The sequence below is a fragment of the Anas platyrhynchos genome, chromosome 6 (genome assembly GCF_047663525.1).
Source record: "Anas platyrhynchos isolate ZD024472 breed Pekin duck chromosome 6, IASCAAS_PekinDuck_T2T, whole genome shotgun sequence".
Classification (NCBI taxonomy): Eukaryota; Metazoa; Chordata; class Aves; order Anseriformes; family Anatidae; genus Anas; species Anas platyrhynchos.
The window spans coordinates 40,163,929-40,186,590 of NC_092592.1; the positions used below are offsets into that span (position 1 = coordinate 40,163,929).

General features: G+C 40.3%; 1 protein-coding gene across 1 annotated transcript; it reads left to right on the forward strand.

Annotated features, from left to right (window-relative positions):
• Positions 1–730: 730 nt before the first annotated feature.
• GLRX3 (glutaredoxin 3) lies at positions 731–21,215 on the forward strand. Its single transcript, XM_027460322.3, has 11 exons — positions 731–885; positions 5,059–5,167; positions 7,858–7,932; positions 8,537–8,738; positions 13,591–13,763; positions 13,860–13,921; positions 16,672–16,729; positions 17,801–17,853; positions 18,919–18,958; positions 19,039–19,131; positions 20,540–21,215. Exons 1-11 carry the CDS (start codon positions 812–814, stop codon positions 20,588–20,590), a joined length of 990 nt encoding a protein of 329 aa, XP_027316123.3. The 5' UTR covers positions 731–811; the 3' UTR covers positions 20,591–21,215.
• Positions 21,216–22,662: the final 1,447 nt, after the last annotated feature.

Genomic DNA, 22,662 nt, shown 5'->3' on the forward strand with positions numbered 1-22,662 from the left:
ATTATTGCCCTGGTATTGCTTTTGAAGAGGCCACAAGGCAAGAGCCAAGGATGCTGCCGGGCATCCTGCCTGCCCTCACACACTGCAGGGCTGACTTTGGACACGTCTCTCACACCCGCATTACTCCTTTTTCAAACTTTGTGTTCTCATTTGTTAAGTATTATATTCTGTAAACTTCTGGGTTCCTTCAGTGTGTAAATTACATTACACTGAAATCTTTAAGTCCTTGCTTCACTAGAAACAGAAGGTGCATTATTTTGGTAAGGAAAGTGTTGACTAATAATCGTTTGTAAAGGTGAAGAGAAACTCCAGGTCTTGTTTAATCGGTTGATTATGGAAAAGTAATTAAGTTAATCCATACTCGGACTTTATTTAGGTATCCTTAATTCTTTTTATGGATATTTTTCTGCAGAACATGAGTGATCTTGATTTGGTGACCGCTTTATAGACAGGAACCTTTCAGCAACACACCACTGACTGCTTTGTTTTAATTTTACTTTGAAATATCTCTAAGACTCGTGAGATAAGCGGCTGTTTTGTTCCTTCATAACGGGAAACCCTTTACCACAGCGTCTGACACCGCCGGCCACCACCACAGGACCCCCCCCCCCCATCCCTCCCCTCAGCCCTTCCCGCCCTCAGCGCCTGCGCCGCGGGGCGGCTCTGCGCCTGCGCGGGCCGCACGGCCCGGGCTGCGCCCGACCTATGACGCGCCGCGAAGCGCCGCGAAGCGCCCCACGTGACGCGGCCCTCACGTGAGGGCTCCTCCCCCCCCCCCCCCCTTCCTCCTCCTCCTCCTCCTCAGGCGGCCATGGCGGCGGCGGGGGTGGTGGCGGCGGCCGGCTCGGCCCAGCAGCTCGGGCAGCTCCTGAGGCAGCCCGGAGGGTGAGAGGGCACCGGGGGTACCGAAGAGGGGGTAACGGGTATGGGGGGGTGGGGTTAAACCGCCGCTGGGGCAGGCGCTGCCTCAGGGGGCGGCCTGAGGGGGGGGCCGGCCCCCAACGGCCCCCAACGGCCCCCAACGGCCCCCAACGGCCCCGCAGCGCTGGGGCCCGGCCCGGCCCTCCCGGCTGTGCCCGCACCGCGCTGGGGCTGCTCAGTGCTGGAGGGGGGTGCTCGGCGCCTCTTGGGTCAGCGCCGTGAGGTGGGGGCGTTGGGGGTGGTTTTGGGCTTGGTGTTTAGGGCCGTGGCTCAGCGGTGGTGGTGGTGGTAGGGGGAGCAGGTGACCTCGGAGGGCTTCTCCAACCCCTAGTGGTTCCAGGATTTTCCTCTGACTTGAAGATGTTTGGTTTTGGTGTTTTATTTTTATTTTCCTCGCTGCTAAGAAACCAAAAAAAGCAAACGAAGCTTCGCTCACTGAGCTAACAGCACACAGCTCCCCCAAATCGTGTATATATATTTTAACTGATCTCATTTCTGAATTATGATAGATCTGAAAATATATGCTAGCTTACATAGCTTACTTTCCGTATTTAGATTCACAAAATGAACGTGAAGGTGAGTAATGTCAAAACAATTTTAAATGCTCACTGAAATAATGAAATGGAAAGGCAAAAGTTTCTTAAAGGAATATTTTTTTTTAGAGATAAGTGTTTGGATCAGAAACACACAGAACTCCTAAGGTTCATCCTAATGCTGTTTTACTGCTAACTTTGCTTTTTTTAAAGGAATTGCTCTTTTTCCAAGCTAATAGGATTGCCACTAATCATTTGCAAATGTCGTCACTTTACATTGGTGCTTAATTTCTCAGGAGTTCTTGTTTCAGAAAAATTAATCTCTTGCATCAACTTATTAGTAAACACTGTATTACAGAAGAAGTGTAAATTTGAAGGTTTACTTTTTTCCAAAACGTTTAAATTTTTGGAGTTTCAGAAGATGAACTGAGTCAGCATCTTCAAAGTTTTTGAGCCTCTTCTCTCATCGTTTTGTAGTCTGTTGTTTTGTATACCTAACATTTTAGAAAAGTCAGTGTATAAACCCAAGTAATTTGGGCTGCTGGTCAAAGAATATAAGTACTTACTAAACATTTGCCATATAGGCTTAAAAAGTGGGTGGATTACAGAGCAATTATTTCCTAGATTTCCTAAGTAGAGAACATCTCACTGATCCGGTTCTACAGTCAACAGGCTCTTTGTTTTAACGGTGAGCTTTGTGAGTCTGTCTCTAGCAATTTTTTTTTTTGTAAGGTAGAAACAGGACTTTCAGAATGTGTGACACATCCTTGTAACTTATCTGCGGCTACTCAAGGTAAAGAAAAGTGTCAGTGATGGAGGAAGTGAATTTTAATTTTTGAGCCCAAAGTTTACCCCCAGAACGTGAAATACGGAATGATGCAGGAAGAGAAACATTAGGGCATGATACAACCTTTTTGTTTCTATTCTGTTTTGTGGGTAATGGTAATTTACTTTAGAAATAGTGTGGTTGAATATAGGAAATATGTTGTTTAGAATCACTAATCTGCTTCATTTTGTTAACTCGTATTTTTTTTTCCTTCTTTAACAATAATCCTTTGAATTACTTTTGTGTTTTTCAAGCTTCATTTAAAACGCCCAGGTACCGAGAGGGTAATTACAGAATTTAGGCTTCTTTGAGTGAACTTTTGTTTTAAAAAAACAAAAACCTTGGTGCAAATTAATTTAAAATAAATATTTAATTTTTATCTTTGTGAAGTGCACCACAGCTATATGTGGGTAAGGAAACACCAGGTTCTGGGGAAGCGAACATTAAGTAGCTGTGATTGTCCCTTCTCTCTGCTTGGCACGTGCAGACATTGGTGTGATGAGGTTACTGGTGTTTTGGCCTGATGTGGAGCCACAGACTGCTTCTGCGCGTTGTCCCCCTGCGTGGTTTTAGCCCTGGGCAGCATCCCTTGCCCTGCTTGCAGTTCAGCAGATGCAAATTCTTCCTACCTATGCAGGCATTGTACAGTTGCTGTGACAGCCTGACAACTGCATCCACTTTGTTCCCTTTTATTAAGCCTAGAAGCTTTAGGAGACCAAGGCAGAATAGCCTGTTTTGTCATGACTACAGTGACATCGTAAAACTTGATTTTTTTTAAATATAACTTGTTCAGCTTTGGTCCATTTGTAGCAAGTTCCCTGAGCAATTCCTGGTGTAAGTAAGCAGCGTGTGCATGAAGAACAGTGCTGGAGGAGGCCTCCGGGTTGGAACTTCACATGAAGGTTGTGATGGGCAGGTACAGGAAAACCAACCCTGGAGCAAATTTCTCAATTACTCTGCATCAGAGTGTGGTCTGTTCCCCAAGATACCGACCTGCTGCTGCCTCTGGCGTTTTAAAATTCTCTCTGTTGTGCCCAGGCCCTCGTGCAGATGGAGGATTCCTCCCCTGTCCTGGTCTCCCCTCTGTTCATGGGCTCAGTCAAGCACTGGCTTAAAAACCTGCATGCTGAGCAGAGCTCTGGGATTCATGTGTTACTTCGAGCACGAGACCTGAGCTTTCTCAAGGAGTCTGTATCAAATCCCATCTATAAGTAACGAATAAATCATTTAAATGAGGCTTTCAATGCTAGTGTCAGTTGTGGGCAGTGAAGTCAGTCCAAAGCTGAGTTCTCATAGTTAGTAGGAGAGCTTGTAGTCCTTGTTAATAGCACGGCTGTTGTCTTGTAATTAAAGAGAGACTGTTTGCCTTTGGGATCGGTGCTGTTGGTGACTTGTGGGAAAGTGCTGGAAGAATCTGTGCAGATGGCAGCGCAGGAGGTGCTGAGCTGTCCCCGTGCTCAGGTCTAAGCCTGCGAGGCTGGTGCTGCAGGAAAATGGAGCTGTCCTGCCGTTCCTTGCCTTCAGCTGTCGCTAGCCTCTAAGTCCTGCCAAGTTTTAATCAGCTTTCAGAGCAGAACCTTGCTCTGACTGGTGGCACAATGGGAAAAAAGACTGCCCTAATTAGTCTGCATTTCTACCAAGGTTTCCTGGAATTGCTTTGGAAAATCAGCTTTATGAATTCTATAGTTCTGTGGCTGAATTGAATTCAGCTTTGTATTCACAATACGTGCTCAGATAACACAGCTGCCGTTCCGATATGGATGTTGTGCTGCCCACAGGGCTATTACAATTTATAGTGAACTTTCCTTATTTACTGATGAAAGACACTAAATGGCTTCCAGGGTATGGTTGCGTTGACTTCTGCATCTTTTTTGAAGCACGTTAAAAACAGTACACTGCGTAGGTTTTATTCTGCATCTCCTGTTATCCAGCGGTTTTGACTTAAGCAAACCTGGAAAATGGAGTTGAAAATAAAATGCAAATATGTTGTCACTGTTGTCATCAAAAGCTGTGTGGTTGAGCTTGTGAGAGCTACCTCGTGGTACCCGGTTTGGTGGGATTTGCTGAATGGAGCTCTGGGATTAATGCGTCACATTGAGCGGTCACATGACACCTGAGGGCTCTCAAGGAGTCTGTATCAAATCCCATTTATAAGTAAAGAATAAATCATTTAAATGCTGTGTCTGATTAATACCGAACATTCAAGGAAACCCTGAAGTTGAATAAGAAGTTGAAGCAGAATAGGGTGTTTTAAGTCATTACGGTATGGTGTTTTCAGAGAAGTCCCAGCTGACTTGAAAAGTTCCCACTTTGTTTCCTGGATAAGGAGCAAGGGGCAGTCATGGCACTGAGGAGAGGAGCTGTGCTGAGGCCTACAGCTCCCAGGGCTTCTGAACCCAAAACCTGGCAGGGGAGAGATGTGGGGTGCCTGAGCGCTTCATCTTCATCACCTCCCAAGCTGCATCCTGTGGTGTTTCACTTGATCTCTACTGTTCTGGCTGCTGCTTGCTGTCTGATGTTCCCACAGATGATCCTTAGCTGTCAGAACACACGATGACAGTTTCTGTGCATCACCTTAGCAGTGGCGTTGGATTTTGGTGAAGTTCCTGAAGAAGCAGTGGGGTTGTCTTCTCCGCAAGCTGTAGAAAATGTTCTCAGTTTGACTTGTTGATTTCTGTCTCAGGAAGATACGTGCGTTTGTGTGCGTGGCAAATCCAACTTTTATACTGCGTAATTCTAACGTAAAAATAAATGCTGTTACTTCTTTTTTTTTAATAGGTCCCTCGTAGTTGTCCACTTCTGGGCGCCATGGGCTCCTCAGTGTGCTCAGATGAACGAGGTCATGGCCACGCTCGCCAAGGAGCACACGCATGTCACCTTCGTGACGGTAAGTCCCCAAGGCCAGGCAGCTGAGCTGGGCTTGTTTTAAGCAGGGGAGAGCTGTTACTGCCATGAGGGAACAGAGTGCTACAAAGTACGAGTACAGCTGTTCTTGTGCTTGAAGACAAGAGTTGAACGTGTGGAAGAGGTATATCGAAAATTTTGTGGGATATAAGGTCTCGCTTGATCCAAACGTGACACTGCAAGCTTAAATAACATCTTCATTTTATCTTGGTATGGGAAAAAAAAAAAGGAAACACATCAGTCTGCTAAGATACAATGAAGAGGTTTCTTTCGTTAGCTACTTCATCTAACAAATCAGCCTTTAAAGTTGTGCCTGCAGCATCTTGGTCCAGCCTCCTGTGTACAGCTGTATTTTTGCAGTGTGACTTTTTACCCCTGGTTTTGAGATGCCATTTTAAAAGAACGGTGGTTCTTAATTACTGGAGGTCTCTTGTTCCCACAATGTTACTAGTTGGCTGCATAGATCCCAGGATTCATATGGATATCTGAGTTGATTCTCTGTCTGATACTTAAGATAAACTAATTTTCACGAGGTTTATGGGAAAGACAATTTAAGCTTATACAACGTTGATGGTTGTTAATGAGATGCCTCTGATTGTGGGGGCAGGGAGTACTGGAACAGCCAGCTGTTTGTGAATATTTTCATTTGATTTATGACAGTTTTTAGTGTTTTTTTAATGATCCCTCTCTCAGTTGGTATTTCTTCCTGTAAAACAGGAGGATGGAACTATTTTAATTGGGTTATTTTATGAACTAGAGCATCAAAGGACTAATTTTCAACATTTTGAAAATTGGAGATGCGTGTTTTTATGGCGTTGTTTTAGCTTTTTTAATAGCTCCAAGAAAGTTTGAAAACTTCCTTCTTTTCTAGCCATGTGGCCACGTGTTGCAAAGCTGAGGCAATCACACCTGCCCCCTTAGCCCACCAAAACTCCTTTAGTGCTTTAGAGAAAGCACTCTACGGAAAGTCTTGGGTAAATTCTCTTCCTATGGATTTTCTTTTTTTAATTCCTCATGGGGATGTGTGTGGTTTTTGGAGGTTCTCTGTGTGATTTTGGTCTGTGGTCCAGAGTAGCCAGAATCTGAATCTTCTTTGGCCTTTTAGCTCACCAGATGGTTACAGCTGGCTAACGCAGAGTGGCGTACCGCAGTGCAAATCCTGATCAGTCGCATTCTGGGACAGAGCTAAGGAATAGTGAAATAAACTTCAGCACTGACAGTAAATCTTGAAGTTATTCTAAACGCAATTTCTCATGTTAGTTGTTGCATATCCTAATTCTAAGATCCTTGCCTTGGTTAAAATGGAAGTGTTTTTATGATGAGAAATAGAAACAGTGTTTTGATAAGAGCAAGTTACTGGAATAAGAAATGAAATCTGTTCTGTGTGTGTGAACCTTACCAGAGTGGAACATAAATAATAAGGTAAGCAGGAAACTTTACTGGAAAAGAAAAATTCATATGGATATGTCATTTAATCATCTTCCACTCTGAGGAGGCCAGCTAATTGAAATCTATTTCCAGGTTTCAGTTTACAGCTTTAGTTTCTCTGTTCTTGTTGGAGCACTTACAGGAGTAGAGGCAAAGATGAACTCTGTTCTGAGTTACTCTGTTGGGTTGTTCTGGTGTTCAGCAAGAGCCTGTATGGCTTAAGCAAATCAAAACACGCTGTAGTGTTAAAATATTCAGAGGTTTGCTACGTTTCAGCTGAGTGAGAACAATCAGTAATGTCTGAAATAATGCAGTAGGGTTGGACAAGAGGGCAGGGGCAAGCTGTTAAGTAGCTCTTGGTGCTTGTTCCTGAAGTGTCACCGTGTGGTTTGGGGAAGAAGGTTTTGAAAGGCTTTTTCTTCTATATTTTTGATCGTAGGCTTCTGTTTGAAACATATCTATTAGCATTTTTTTTACTGTTAACTCTGCAGTTGCTGTAGAGCTAGCGTTTTAAACACTTGCACTGTAACTTCTGTCCCTCAAGTAATCTTTTAGCCCATGCATAGAAAACCATAAATCTGAGTCAATTAAAAGATGCATCTTCTTGATAATTTCCTACATTGTGTAGTTTCAAGGTGTGCCTTTGAAGGCTGAATAAGATTAGAACCAATAATCTAAACAAGCTTTGCACTCAATACCTAGTAGCCTTGTAGGAGTTAAAAATAAAATTTAGTAGGCATCAATAGCTTATTGAAGAAATGCTCCTTTTTGCTTCATAATTTGCAGAAGGCTGCAAAAGTCAGTCGTGATGTACAGCCCCTAGAAATTAGTCAATAGAGCAAACAGCAAGAATTGCTGTGGGCAGAAAATAAGCACTGTGATCATGACATAACTGGGGTCAATGATTTATGGATTTCAATATAGTAGTAGCTGCATATGATTGAAAATTTACTAGGTCACCAGTGCACCAAAAATTTTATTCGCAGCCTCCAGGCATCTTTGGAAATGTGCAACAAAATAAAAACCTCTGAACCTGTTTTGACACTGTAGGCTCAGTGGATGACACGCCAACCCAGTGAGTCTCATTTAAATGCAAATATGTCACAAACTTCGGTATCAAATTCCTTTTAAAATGGATAAAACGTATTGAAGAACATTTTAGACAGGTTTGACATCCACAATTGAGCTTTAAAGAAGATTATGAAAATAAAACTATCTTTCTCTCTCCTTGTTCTTGTTTTTTAGCTGGAAGCTGAAGCTGTGCCTGAAGTGTCTGAAAAATATGAAATTAGTTCTGTTCCAACCTTCTTATTCTTTAAGGTAAGAGAAAATGGGTTTAAGAGAAAATGAGCTTCTAATATGTATACTTTTTTTTATTGCTGCTGGAAAAGCAGAAACTTGGTAAGAACTCTCACAATGAAGAAATGTTTGCGTGTCTGATCTATTCCATCCAGTCGAACCTAAAAGAGTAAACAGAAATGATTCTGTGTAATATTTCAGAGGTTCCTTAATTGCTTTGGGTTTCATATACAGGTTTTATTTTAGCTGTCATACCTTCTTGGGTCATATGTTTTGGTAATATTCCCTAGCTATAGTACTACAGCATGACAAAGTAAATGAGCAAATAATCTTTTGGTAGAAACGACAAGTGTGTATGAAGCACATTTGCCTGTGATGATAAAATTCAAAATATTTTCTTTATCGCTCTTTTAATAGCAAACTTTGCTAGTGTTAAGAGTAGCAGGCTAACAGAATGGTGTGAGTCTCGAGTCAGCTCGAACTAAAAATTGGCTGAAAGATCAATACAGTAATCCGCTCTGCATCTGAAAATCTCTATTTTTTATGGTGGTTTTTACTATTCTTTATGACAGTACAAATTCTGGGTTTAATCCTTTAACACAAGCCTGTGTGTTGGCTTTCCTAGAATTCTCAGAAAGTTGACAGGTTGGATGGTGCACATGCCCCCGAGCTGACCAAGAAAGTCCAGCGCCACGCGTCCAGCAGTTCCATGTCTGCTGGCTCCAACGACAGTGCAAAGGAAGATCTGACTGCGCGTCTGAAGAAACTCATCAATGCTGCCCCTTGCATGCTGTTCATGAAAGGCTCTCCGAAAGAGCCTCGTTGTGGTAAGGATTTTCTGAAGTTCATGTTCAATATGGCAACGCTTGCTTCAGGCTGTTTTTCAGAACTACTGGGTTGTGTGGAGTTACATCCCAACAGTGTGTTGCATGCTTAGAAACATGAAGGTGTTAGCATACTGCTTATCTGCAGCTAGAGCACTGCTGTTCCCTTGCTTAAATTTTGGAAATGGAATGACAGAACAGGTGCTTCCCAAAGAACGTGTGCAATGCTATCCCTGAACTGGGAAACTTTTCCTGAGGTTCAGTTGCTGTTTATTTTGTGCCTTGTTACACATATTAAAAATGTAACATAGTCTGAAGAGAATGGTTCAATTCAAGGAATAACAAGAATTGACTAACCTCTGGCATTGCTGTTGCCATTTTGGAAAAAGAAAATAAAGCTATTCTAGCTGATAAAATTGAAAGATGGTAGCATGATTCTGCCAGGGTGGAAATGCTTTTTCTTAAGCCTAATGCTTTTAATCCTTGCTCACCATCTAGAGTGTGTGGTTCCCAGCTACCTTGAAGAGTTGATCTGTACTGGGAAAGCTGATAAATGTTGAAGAGCAAAGTTGTTAAGCACCATGAAGTTGCCTTCCTTCTGCTCAAGCAGTCGAGAGCTTGCTTTGGGGAACTGACTCTGTAGAGCCTTCTGTGCTGCTCTGCAGGAGGTAACTAGAAGGATGGGGACTGCTCAACCAGGCAGCGCTCTTGGCAGTGCTTGCTTGGTGATGGCTTCCCCTTGTTGTGGTGTAGCTCTGTGGGCATCGTTTTGGCAATTAACACAATGCTCTCCAGGTTGTCTGCTTTGAGGGTAATCCCCACATGCCTTCTGGGGACAAATGTCAGGACAACAGCTTCTTTAAGTTAACCTTCACTTGTCAACCTGCTCCTCACCCACCAGTCTTTTTGCTGATCCCTTAGGGGAGTGCACGCTTAGCTCCTAGTTTCTGTGCTTTTATTTTCAGATGCACCTTTCCCCCAAAGCCCATATCCCACCTTGGGAGGAGGGGAGAAATAAATAATTCAACCAACCAAGGAGCAAAATGCAGTGTAAGAAAACACTCACAATCACTTATTTGTTTCTCTCTGTGTGTACAGAACACATGGGCTTGGAGGAGTGAGAACAACATGGACTTGTGATATGTGACTTGCAAACAGCCTCTGCTGTTCTGCATTGTGTCTGTGAAGGCTTCACCATACAGGAGAGTGGTTTACTTTTTGGGAGCTATGCTGTGTCTCTGTTTATTGCAATTGGCGATGAGGTCGGTAGAGGCAGTAGGTCTTCTCATTACCTTCAGGTACCTTTGGGTAAGGATCAGTGCTTGACAAAGTTTTGGGTTATTCCGAAGTAGATCTGTGAGGTGCAGCCATACATCCTGCAATAACCCCAAGTTGTAGGGCAGTGCTCTGACGAGCCCTGACAGTTGGTGAGTGCTTGGGGTGCCTGTTTGGGGCAGGTTGTTGGGCTGTGTGTTTAGGTTTTGCTGTGCTGGCTGCTGACATGGCAGTGCTGTAGTGAGCTGTGCTTGTGCTGTGAGTTTGGTGGGTGTGTGGCGAGCTGTGAGGGTAGGCACGGCTCTTGCTGCGTCCTCGGTGAGCCCATGAGTGCTGTGCAGGCAGGGGCAGCTCTGCCTTGACCTGCTGCATGCCCAGCTTCTCCTTACACCCGAGTCAGCCGTGGGGCTGGGCAGCACCAGCTGGCAGTGTGGGCACGGCACAGCTCCTCTGCAGGCACTGAGCAGGCTGCTGGGCAGATTTAAAGGTATGTAGGAAAAAGACCCCTCACGGATTTGTGTGTGTTTCATTGATGGGAGAGGCTGTTTAAAAACAGAAACCAAAAAGACATGTTGAGGCATCAAACCTAAGGATAGTTAAGTACTGTGGCATAAACCCAGCATGGAAGGTGAATTAAAAGTCTAACACAGGTTCATGTGCTTGTGTTAATGTGGTGAAGTAGGTATTTCTTCAAACTTTCAGTTCCTGTATTTGATCCCTGGTACCCCCTGAAAAATACAAAGGAGGTGCTTACCTAAATAGATGAATGTATTAAAATGTAGTGCAACACCCAACATCATCTGAATGTACAGCTGTGTATTTTGTAGTTAGCCTAAAGCAGGCACTTTGTTTGCTTTGATAGCTCCTGGCAGTAGCTGGGAGGTGTTAGTAAGCTGGGTCAGACATCCTTGAATGGACACAGCCTTTTTTGAGGTGAAATAAGGTAACCTTTTGTCAAAATCTTGAAATCTTTTTGTAGTTTGTGGCTCCTCCATTGGAAAAAACAGCAAAGCATAGGGTAAGGTAAGCTCTGTCCCCTCTGTGTGGGTCCTGGCAGCTGTAGGTGGTTGCTGTGGTCATTGGGTTATTTCATCAGATCCCTTCGGCCTGCGATAGCATTTATTTGCTTCATTGATGAAGTCATTTATTTAGGCTGAGTGGCATTTGTGACTTTGTAGATAATTGCTTAAAATGTTTTGTTCAGTTTAATTATTCCATGTAATGTGTGCATAGTATTTCCTCAGAAATTCAACCTAAATCTTTTGTTATGAAAGTGAAGCTGTTCTGGCACTTCATCCCTAAGCATAATACTTGCAGACTGCTACCATAACCCTTCAAAATGAAACACAGCCAATCAATCTTTCTAGTTTGCATGTAATTGCCTACAGCTAAAATAAAGCTTCCCCCCCACTGCCTCTTACAGTAGAAATGAGCTAATGTATTGGTGATAGAATAACCATCAGCAATCAGCCTTTAGCTGTTTGCTAATGAACTCCCAGATGTATGGAAAAATTCAGAATCTGTGTTTTACTTCAGGCTGTACATGAACTTAACACTTCGGTTGTAGAAAGAAAAGCAACTTAGATGCCATACATATAAATACTGCTACTTCATATCTCAATAAATTGCAGATTGTGAAAACTGCAGAAAGCTGTAGTAAAAATCCATATTTCAAAAACTAATAGGTGGTCTTGCAAGCTGAAATCAAAGGTTATTCTTGTATGGCACTCTGAGTCGTTTTCTAATTTAAAGCTTCTTTTTTCCCTTTATTAAAGCCTTTAAGTATCGTCTTTTTTTTAACATTTGTGTAGAGGTTTTCATCTGTCTGCACAGCGCGTGTTGGAGTTCTTTTAGGAATTAGTAGGATTGCAAGGGCATTTGACTATGCAAGAATGAGTTAGAGAAGATGTAAAGCGTTATCACGTGGTGTTACGGGCAGATGCTCAGGGATGGCTTTTGCAAACTGCATGGCACTGCGATCTAGCGGGTTGGTATTTCATTAGAAGGGCTGTTCACTAAAACAGCAGCAGTAGGTGTTGAAATATTTTGGGATAAGAACACGTGTTAAAAATGCAGCAAAACTTCAGAATCTTTCAGTGCGTGGCTATGTATTTAGCAGTTTCTTCTGAATAGCTTAATTTTTGTAGCAGGGCAAGTAGAGGAGCAGTGGAGTTCTGGATCGAGACCTGCTCGTTAGCTCTAATGATCCAGTCCTTGCCTTCCTTATGCTATAAAGTACAGCAGACCTTTTCCTAGCCATTTGCTTTACAGACTAAATATCTGAGCTGGACTGTGAAACGTGGTAGGCTGCTGTCTTCTGCAGAGGACCATTTGTGCCTCCGCGTTGGTGGAAGTGTTAAATGGATGAAGGTGACATTGAGCATCAAAGGCTAAGGTTTCTTTTCAGATTAGCCCGTAAAGAATGGACTTGTTGACTTGAAGGATACAGCCTGGGGTGTGGGGTTGTGGTTTTAAAGTAATTTCAAAGAGTTTCTGTGGAGAGTAATTGTCTTAAAATTTTCTTTTGGAGACATCAATTTCATGTTTCACTTTAATAAAAGAGAATGGCAAATTTGAAATAGAAAAGAAGGAGAATTGTTTGGAAAATGAAATTTTATGTGCGTTTCCCCCTAGTGTAAGAAGATTTAGTTAAGTTCTGTAATACCAGAATTTTCACAAATGCAACTTTTTATAGAAGACATGATGATTTTATTTGGAAGAAGATTCTTAGTTACAGAAGGGAATAACTTTTTTTTCAGAGGTTGGCCACATAATTTATAAAATCTGGATGTTTACACTGTAATATTCACTGCTTAATATCCTTCAGAAGAAAATGTCAGAGTAGGGCTCAATGAAAATTGGTCATAAACGGAGAAACAAAGCATGGTATGCAAGTATCACAAGGGTGGTTAAATAATATTATATACTCATGGGAACATAAAGTTTAAAAAATGGAGGAATCTGCATTTTTACCCTGAAGTAGGAAAGGACATACTCTTAAAATAAAAGTATTAGGAAACAAACATTAAAGCCAAGTTTCTCAGTTAAATCGGTGACGTAGTAGTGGATTTGAATCCCAGTTCTGCACTGTCAACTTCCACTGGTTTTGGTGCAACAGAAGGAAGGTCAGTAGTAGCTAGAGAAATGACAGCAGCAGAGAAAATGATATGCCAGTGGAGGAATGAAATGAAGGCTGCTGAAGATGCTGTTACAGTTACTGAGCAGCTTCTCGTGTTTATGAATGCTGCATGGAGAAGAGCTGGAGGAGACAGAATAAGAGTGCATTTAGCTTTAACAGTGCGTTGGAACAACAGGCAAGCACCTGAAGGTTACTGTGTAGTTTTGCATGTAGGGAAGCTCCAGGCTTACCAAGCTGTCTGTGTACTTGTACTCCCAGTAATAAACACGCTTTTTCCTCCTTTATACTATTTGAGAATATCAATAGAGCAATATATGACACATTATAACTTATTGGGAATTTCCTATATGGAAGAATTGCATATTTTTTACTGAATGAAGCTTAATGCAGATACATCGATACTGTGCTTAAACTTACATATATTTGTTTTCTTGTTTGCAGGTTTCAGCAAACAAATGGTGGAGATACTGAACAAACATGGTATTTCATTTAGCAGTTTTGATATTTTTTCTGATGAAGAAGTTCGTCAGGGCCTGAAAACATATTCTAATTGGCCAACTTATCCACAGTTGTATGTAGCTGGAGAGCTTATAGGTGGACTTGATATTATCAAGGTTAGATAATGAGAAATTTCTTAATCTTGGTAATAGTCAGAAGCATGTGGGTTTTGTTTTTGCTCTTACATCTGATTTTTCTTCTCCAATCCCTAGGAACTTGAGGCTTCTGGAGAACTGGATACAATCTGTCCGAAGGCACAGAAGTTAGAGGACAGGTATGAGGTACTATGTCGTTATTTTAAGGAGGTCTGTTCTTGAGATTTCCCGTCTTTTCATTTTTACAAAACACCTATATTTACTCCCTAAATTCCTGTTCTTTATCAGTAAGTTGGAATGGTTTAAGTTGGAAAGACTCAAGGTCATCTTTAAAGATCACCTAGTTCCAACCTCCCTGCCTTGGGCAGGGGGATACCTCCACTAGATCAGGTTGCTCAAGGTCCCCAAATTTCCTTTCAATTACAGAAATCCTATAATCTTTAATTCAAGTTGATTAACATGTTCTGTTTTCTATACAGTAAGCATTTCTTTATATAAAATTACTAAGCCATATTGTTATTACAGGCTTTGCTTATTACCTTTATAATTGGTTAATTTTTTATTATGGCAGGAGCGTATAGATTTTTGTCTTTTTTTAACAAGAATTTATTCTTTAAAGGTAACTGAGAAAATCCCCTTCTGAACACGCTAGTAACTTCTGCTAGCTTTATTTGACGTAGGCTTCATAGCTATGATGTTATTGTAGGCAAAATACTTAGTAAAGGCTTCTGCTCATTTTTCTTGATTACTCCTGTCCTTCAGTTCCTCTTTTCTTTCACCTTGGCCACATGAGCATATGCTGCATCAGTAGGCAGCGCTGCTTCCTGAATCAGAGGTAATGTCTGGAAACCAATTTGTCCTCCTTTAACCTTCCCGTTTGAAGATTCACTCCTGTTTGAAATTCCGACATGCCCCAGGCAGTCAAGCTCTGTACATCTGACAGGTCGTTCTCTTTGAGAAGATGCTGGTGTGTGTGGCACTCCTTTCTGGTTTGCGTGAGCAGCGCTGCTAAGACATGCAAACTGAGGCTCATTTACCAGCAAGGTGGCCTGTGCCTTGAAGGCAAATATGTAAGCAGAGATTTCCCACTTGCTGTCTGAGGACGGCAAGAGCAGGTTTTAAGGAACGCTAGGTGAGACTGGTGCTGGTCTTCTAGTTTCTCAGCCCAGTGGAGAACTAATTTGATGAAACTAATTTTGATAACAGCGATGAAGGACGCTCTCAGAGTTGTGTAGTTATAAATTCCCTTTTCACTTGTGCTGTGCTTGAAGTTCATGTATTGTTACTCCAGGAGGGTAACTTGTAAATTGTTTCAGTGAGATCACAGAAATCCTCACCTCTTGCAGGTTAAGACTAAATTATACCTAAAAATGAGATTGTGACCATGTTACTTTCAAGAAATCTGTTCTAGAAATCTTCCTTTAATCTTCTTGTTAATCTTCTTGCAAAATTGCATACCCTGTAACTTCCCTGAATTTAAACATCACTTTTTGCTTTGCCTGGTCTGTTTGAGGGAGAGAAGACAACTTGAAGTGTCCTACGCTTGGCTTTAATAGACCAAAATTATTGGTATAGCAAATGTCTCCCTAAAGGAGCAGCAGCATCTTTTAAACAGGCATATGAATTTTATCAATTCTATCCAGTTCTGATGCAGAAATGGTGTGAGGGCAAACTGGATGAGTCACAAGATGCTTCTTGTTGCCTAGTTTATTCTTGCTCTGTAAGTTAGGTGCTAGTTGATGAGGTTAACGTGCAACAGTGTTTTTCTGAGGTCTGCTTTCTGTTGACACCAGGGAAGTTTTTTACTCTGACACATATTAGTTTTTCTTTGTAGTTAACCTCATGCTTAATTTTGGGGCAACTTCCATCTCTTTCAAGCTGTACTCACTATATCAGTCGCTCATAAGAAAAAAGAAACACCTATGGGCTAGCTGCTCAAATGTCTTAAGACTCAAGAAAGTGAAGGAAATTGGTAGTGGAATACAAGATGGCATTAACTAGATTCTTTTACTCAGTGTTTGATCTCTTCTAATCAGTGAACTGTGTCATCTTTTGAAAATTGCCTGGAAAATGGACTCTGGAAATCAGCTTGCTGTAGTGAGGCAGATCTGGAGCATGGGGAACCAGCTCAGATTGCAGTAGCTCATCCTTGCTGCAGGTGTTAGTTTAACTCTTGCTTTTTACCCTAGAGGTGACTTGGGTGGAAAAATAGGTGGTTTTAGGTTTGTAGCACAGGCTGTAGGTCACCAGCAAAACATCTGTATTTTGCAAAGCCCTGGGATTCTCCAGTCTAGGATTACTTTGCATTGAGTGAAACTTCAGAGAGAATGCCCAGCTGCCATGTGTTTTACAGAGGGTAACATGCCTCTAGAAGGAAACTGTTGGTCAGCAGCTTCTGCTTTTTCATCAGTTGTCACAGAAGGACTTTCCTAAAAGCAGAGGGAAAGGTGGGGACCGTCTGGCTTTGTGGGTGAACCAGCAGCAGCCAGGGCATAGTGGACTTATTCCTGAATTTCAGCAGTGGTTTATCCGTAGTGATTGTGACTGATTCTAGGAATGGCTTTTCTTCATAAGACTGCCTTGCATGTAGAACAAGAAACATCACACGTATTCAGTGTGTGGAAAAGCAATATATGAGTAAATACACATATTGTGTGAAAAATAACCAAAAAGGATGTTTCTCCTAAATTTGTTGCTGCTAGAGGTCAATCTAGAAAAGTAAATTGTTGCTCTAAAAGTAACAGGATTGTTCAATTTCATTTACTAAAAGTACTGTAAACAGTATAAATGGAATTGCTTGTAGTGCTGCTTTAAATGCATTTGCTGAAGCTGTAGGTTGCTGTCTTTCCACTTCTTGCATTTATTTTCTTGTTGAAACAGAGCTTGAGAAATAACTGAGCTGTTTTGTCTTTTTTCCTGGTTTCCGTAGGCTTAAAGCCTTGATAAACAAAGCTCCTGTGATGCTTTTTATGAAGGGAAACAAACAGGTAAGATTTAAAAAAAAAAAGTATATTCTCTAACACTTTCAAACAGCTAGTTACTTCTTTTCCTTGCTTAATAAAAATCGGTGGTTCTGGGAAGTTACGTCTTTTTATTTGGTACTTCTGTGAGTAATAAAAGAACAGTCTATATTTTACCTGATTGAAATATATTGCTCACATGTTGATAGCATTGTTACAAACCAAGCATGAAATACTCCGATTTTAGTGACATCTGTCAATTGATCTACAGTGCAGGAATGAATGGAAGAACTGTGCATGTCGTTTTGGTCTTGGCTTATTGATCGTCTTTGCAGATAACAGGTTTTCTTCTGGTGTACTGAGTGCTGTCCCTGGTGTCTGTCCTACTTGAAGCATACTCTTTGACTATTACCTGACACTTTAACTTTGGCTACATTTTTTTTTTTTTTTTGAAGTTTCCCTCTGATGACCTGGTTGGATTGGGTGTCCTATCCTTTTCAGTTTCTGATTTTATTATGCTTTCACAGCTGCTTTGAAAACCATGGGTGCTCTGCATCCTCACACTGTCAATGTAAAGAGTTTGCAGTATGTAATTCAAATTAATAATTGAAAGTGGGAGTTGCTGTACACATATTTTTATATTTGTTGGTTGGCCATAGTGTGCTACTCTCTCCAGAATGGTTAAGGAAAGGGTGGAGTAAGTCTCCAAATCTGTTTTACAACTGCATGCCAGGCATACACAACCTATATATGACTTTGGCTTTCTGGATATTAAGAAAGCTCTGAAGCCCCACTAGTTTCCAAGATAGTATCACCAAACCTAGAAAACAGATTCACCTTGCATCACTTCGCAGCTGAGGAAAGTGGTTAATATTCTCAGACTTCTCATTTACTTCCAAGTATGGAAAGAAAGATCTTCAGTAGAGTTTGAAGCTTAGAGTGGAAAGAAGAGTGAAAAAAGGATTAGTAGTATTGCTCATTCAGTCAGGTTGCCATTAGCAATAAATTGATAATAGCTTTAGTGTAACTTGGAGCTGGAATTCTGTGGATTAAATATAGCAGAAATGTGTTCTAATGTCTGTGTGTTTTGCATTCTAGACTGCAAAATGTGGATTCAGCAAGCAAATTATAGAAATCATAAATAATACTGGGTATGTAAGTCTCTATGTGATTTAGGAAGCCAGTTCTGTTTTAACAACTGCAGTTGAATATTTTCCAAACTCGTTATTTATGGTGGAAGACTTCCCAGAATGTCATTTTCTTTGCTCAAAAGTGTTTGAGTATCCCTATATAAAAGCCAGTAGTGTAAATCCCTATTCCGTTCATTTGATACCAAGTCAAACGTGGTGTGTCTGATATTGCACTGCTTTAGCTCTGCTGCATAGTGATTGTCTTGCTCTGATTGAACAGGTTATTGCAACAGTAATTTTTTTGCTGTTGACATTAAAGAAATCCTTCCACTCTGATAAGCAGCTCCTCTTAGAGGTCCCTCTTGATCAGCTTCCTTAATCTTGGAGCCTCTTGTTATGTAGTCTCAATTTTCATCTTCAAAGCAGTTACTTCTGTAGTGAGAGAGAGCGAGAGATTAATATCATCTTTCTTTGAATAAACCCAGGTGCCATTTGTACTGCTAGTGTGAGGTTAAGCAGTTGCCTCGATAACTAAATGTTAGAATGATTTATTGGCTTAGATGACAGACAACTAGAGAAGGACTGTAAATATCAATATACAGTTCGGAAATAAGTAGTGGTTATTCAAATTGTTATTCCCTGTCATTGACCCTTGAAGGAATCTATGTACTTTCCAGTCACTGAAGACTGACAGATCTTTGGATGCAAGGAATTTCATGCCACAACTCAAATATGAATCAACCAGTACTCAAATTTGCGTTGGCACTTTATTGTGGGTGTTTTCATGTATTACTTGCAAAAAAAAAAAAATAGTTGCAGCTGGATGATCCCTTAGTAAAAACTTCCAAAGTATGTCTTCTCTTTTTTTTTTTTTTTTAAAGCTAATACTGACCAGAATTGTTTGAACACATTTGGTCAATAACAGTATAAACCATACAGCTTAATTTTTATCACATTATGTTCTCATTTGTGCGTTGTAAGGAGTTTCCCATGAAACTAGATATTTGTTAGATTAGTTCTTGATGCCTGTGAAGCTGATGTTTTTCTTTATTATTACAAACCCTTTTTTTTTTTCTCCATTTCTAGTGTTGATTATGAGACATTCGACATACTGGAGGATGAAGAGGTAATTAAGTCTTTCCATCACTGGTGTTTGTTGTTACTCTTCCTAAAGTTGAAGTTTACAGTTCAGGTTGTTTTTCTTAGGTGCGGCAAGGATTAAAAACCTATTCTAACTGGCCAACGTATCCTCAGTTATATGTGAAAGGTGAACTTGTTGGAGGCTTAGATATTGTTAAGGTAAGAATGGGAGAATCAATGTAAATTGACCACTTGTTTTAAAACTTGAGAAATGTTTTCTGCCTATAACATCCAGAAATGGCCGTGTAGTGGCCGCGGATCTTGAAACTGAGCGTCTTGGTTGTTTTTAGTGTGACTTCCATTAGCTCAACATACGCTTGAAAGGAGCTCTAAATCTCTACCATTCTCATATGCCAAGATTTATCAGTGAAATGTATTTTCTTGACAGCAGTCAGTTACTGTTACTGTAAAGACCACTTTTACCCCGTGGGTGTATTTTTACAGGTTTCTCTTCTTAGTTTTACTTCTGACATTGCTTTTCTCAAATAAGGTGGGTGAGACATTTTTTCCTACCAAAGAGTCTCATTCCTGGAAAAAAGTAAGGTTTATTGTAGTTGTTTGAACAGACCCCGAAGCAACAAAAATAGATCTGCATCTGTTACTGTGGTTTTTGATTTTTGTAACAGCAGGCACAGTGTTCTAAACCCCAAATACTCTTGAGCCCATTCTTGTCTGAATGTTTTATAGCCAATTCCTCAGACATTGTAACTCTTGGGAAGATGCAATCAATAAATCTCATTTAGTTCTAAAAATACTGGTATTACTTAAATTATATAGATTACTTTAATTTTATTTATTTAACAAGTGTGTGGGTTACTTCAGTGATCAGTAAGTATAGTCTTGGGCATTGCAGAGATGCTACAAAATACTTCTCTCACTGGTATTTAAATATAATTTGTCTATTTGTGTTGTTAGGCTGTATTCGGTTCCCAGTAAATTGTATGGGTAGATGAATGTTGTCAGGACTTTAAAGTGCATTCCATTACACAGCATAATATGAAATAAAACTGAGATAGAGCTGTTTCTCTTGAGATGTGGGAAAAGAATACACACTCCACAACTCAAGTTATTTTAAAACCATTTCCTGGTTTTCTCTATCTGTTTAGTAAGTTAAAGCCTCAAAATTTGAATTAAGCCATGAAGATAATACATGCAAGTACTTCTTATTTATAACTCTTGTAAATCTCATTGTCTGATTTGACAGATTTTGCTACCAGCACACATTAAAACAGTGGGTGATGTTTTTTCATTTTGGATGCTGTAAAATTTTGTATATGCTTAGATGTATCTAGAAGGAGATGTTCCATGGGATGTTTACCTGTTAAAGTTGATAATAATTCTTTTGAAGGTTTCTTTTCCCTAAATAAGCACTCTTTTACTTGATAGACACAATTTGAATTCAAGATTATGAACTTTAAAGAGTCTTGGTCAAGGGAGACCTCTAGTGGGTCGTCTAGTTCATCCCCTTAATAGCCACTGAATTGATCTGTAAACTGTCCCTGTTGAAATTGTGTTAGTGTAATCACAAAATGTACAGAGAATAATTGTTTTGTACATTTCTTTACAGGAGCTAAAAGAAAGTGGTGAACTGTTGCCTATTCTGAAGGGAGAAAATTAATGTCAACGGACAGCAATGGGAACTGAAGTACTTTGAACAATTACTCATTTATAGATTATATTGGAGCAATATACAACTTAGCCCTGTGGAACTGATCAGAAGTAAATAAAGGCTTCTTATGTACTCTGTATTTCACAAGACCATGTTACATGTGAACATGTATTTCCATTGAAGATAAAAAAGTCAAGTTCTTCAATTAAAATACAATGCTGAAGAAGTTTGGGGTTTTTATTTGTATTTCTATGTATTCATTGCATCCAGCTGTTCAAGAATCAAGTAATGTGTTGCACTACTGTATAGGACTAAATTGCATCTTTCTGGGGCCCAGCTATCATTAGGAGAATATTAATGGGAATACCTCTGTGGTATGGAGTGTAATAACTTTCTGTCCCTGCTAATATTTATTTTAATGTCTCATGAGTGAGAAAATGCTGTTGAAACCTTAATCCAGTGCACCATTAGGAAGTTGTTATTAATGAGTTTCAGCTGTATACTGTGCATCTTCATTATTTAAGCAGGTACAGTAATTGTTAATTTCAGATATTAGTCCAATTTTAATGTAGCTCTTTGGACATGTTTAAATTTTAGTGGAAATGAGCCAATAAATGCAATGATTAGGCCAGTCTTCTGATGTATTCGGTGTTACTTCATTTAGAAGGAAAGGTGTACTTTCTGGGCTACAACTTCTTTAGTTGTATGTTAATATAGAAATCCTTTTTTCTGGATTTTTTTTATTTATCTTTGTTTCAGTACTGGTAATACTAAGAAATATAATGAGCTCTAACAATAGGCTGACCATCAAACCAGCTACAGCACAGGTATACTTCTAAGTGTGTCCTGGATGTTTTACCTCGGGGAAAAATAAAGCAAAGCAGCTTCAAAAATCAGAATACAGCACAGTCCGTGTTTTCTGCAGTGCTGACGGGGAGGGTATTTCTCTTCAAGGGAAGCACCTCTTGCTTTCAGTCTGAGTTCCTAGCCTCTGCGCTGAGATTATTGAGCTGTTTATTGCAGAGGATGGTTTTGTCAGTGAAATACTGAAATACTTTTGGTGAGTTACACAGAGACCACTGTGTGTGACAGTGATATCAGCTGCTACAGATTTCCAGCTGCAAAATGCTGGTATAAACTGTTCTGAGTGCATCGGCCATATACAATAAAGACAAGGACACCATATTCTTCAAGAGGTCTGTTACCTGAAGAGGAGCAGGCTGTGTTTACAAAACCCAGCAAATGAAATGCTGGCGAGCAGAGAAGTGCCCAAACCTCACCAGTAGTAAATTCTGAGCAGAGAGGTATTGCTGAAAGCCTATTGCTCACTGTTGTGTTGACTGTGCTTGCAGAGAAACACCTGTATGCTCAGATCTGCAGCCAAAAATGTTTCTGGAAAGTTGCTCCCTTGTTAGGAGGGGTCAGGACTGAATGCATGCTGTACAAAACGTGCCTGATGGATTAGGTGATGTGAGGTTTTAGGCAGCAGCTGAGGAAGAAGGTTTTGGAAACAAGTTTGGGCTTTGTTGCTTAAATTCCATTTAAATCTATTGGAACTGTAACCTGAAGCAAGACTGTTTTGAGATGCAGTCCCAAACTACTGAGAAAGTTGTGTTACATAATTCTTAGAATGATCTGTATTTAATTCAAGCATTAACTTTGTAAGAATAATTTTAGTCACTATTTTAAAAGTATATCTTACAACTTTAAACCTATTTTAATATCTATTAGAAGCAGGGCAAGATTTTTTTTCTTTTGAGAACAGGCTTTAATCAGTGTCTCAAAGTGAATTGCAAATGCATCCAGGCAGTTGTCAGTAATTATAACCTACTTTATTTAAAAACAAACAAACCCCCAAAACCTTAATAAGTAACATCCTTAGGGTCAAATTAGGAGTTAGAAGCTTCAACTAAAATGAGACTAAACACAGAAATGAGACTAAATTTCTCATGTAATAGCTTTTTTTCTTTTAAAAAGCCTTTTCCTTGAAAATTCTAGTGGAATTTAACTTCCCAGGATTTATAGTCCTCACAATACATTTAGACATGTGAAAGACCAGCAGTGAACAGCAGTTGTTTTTC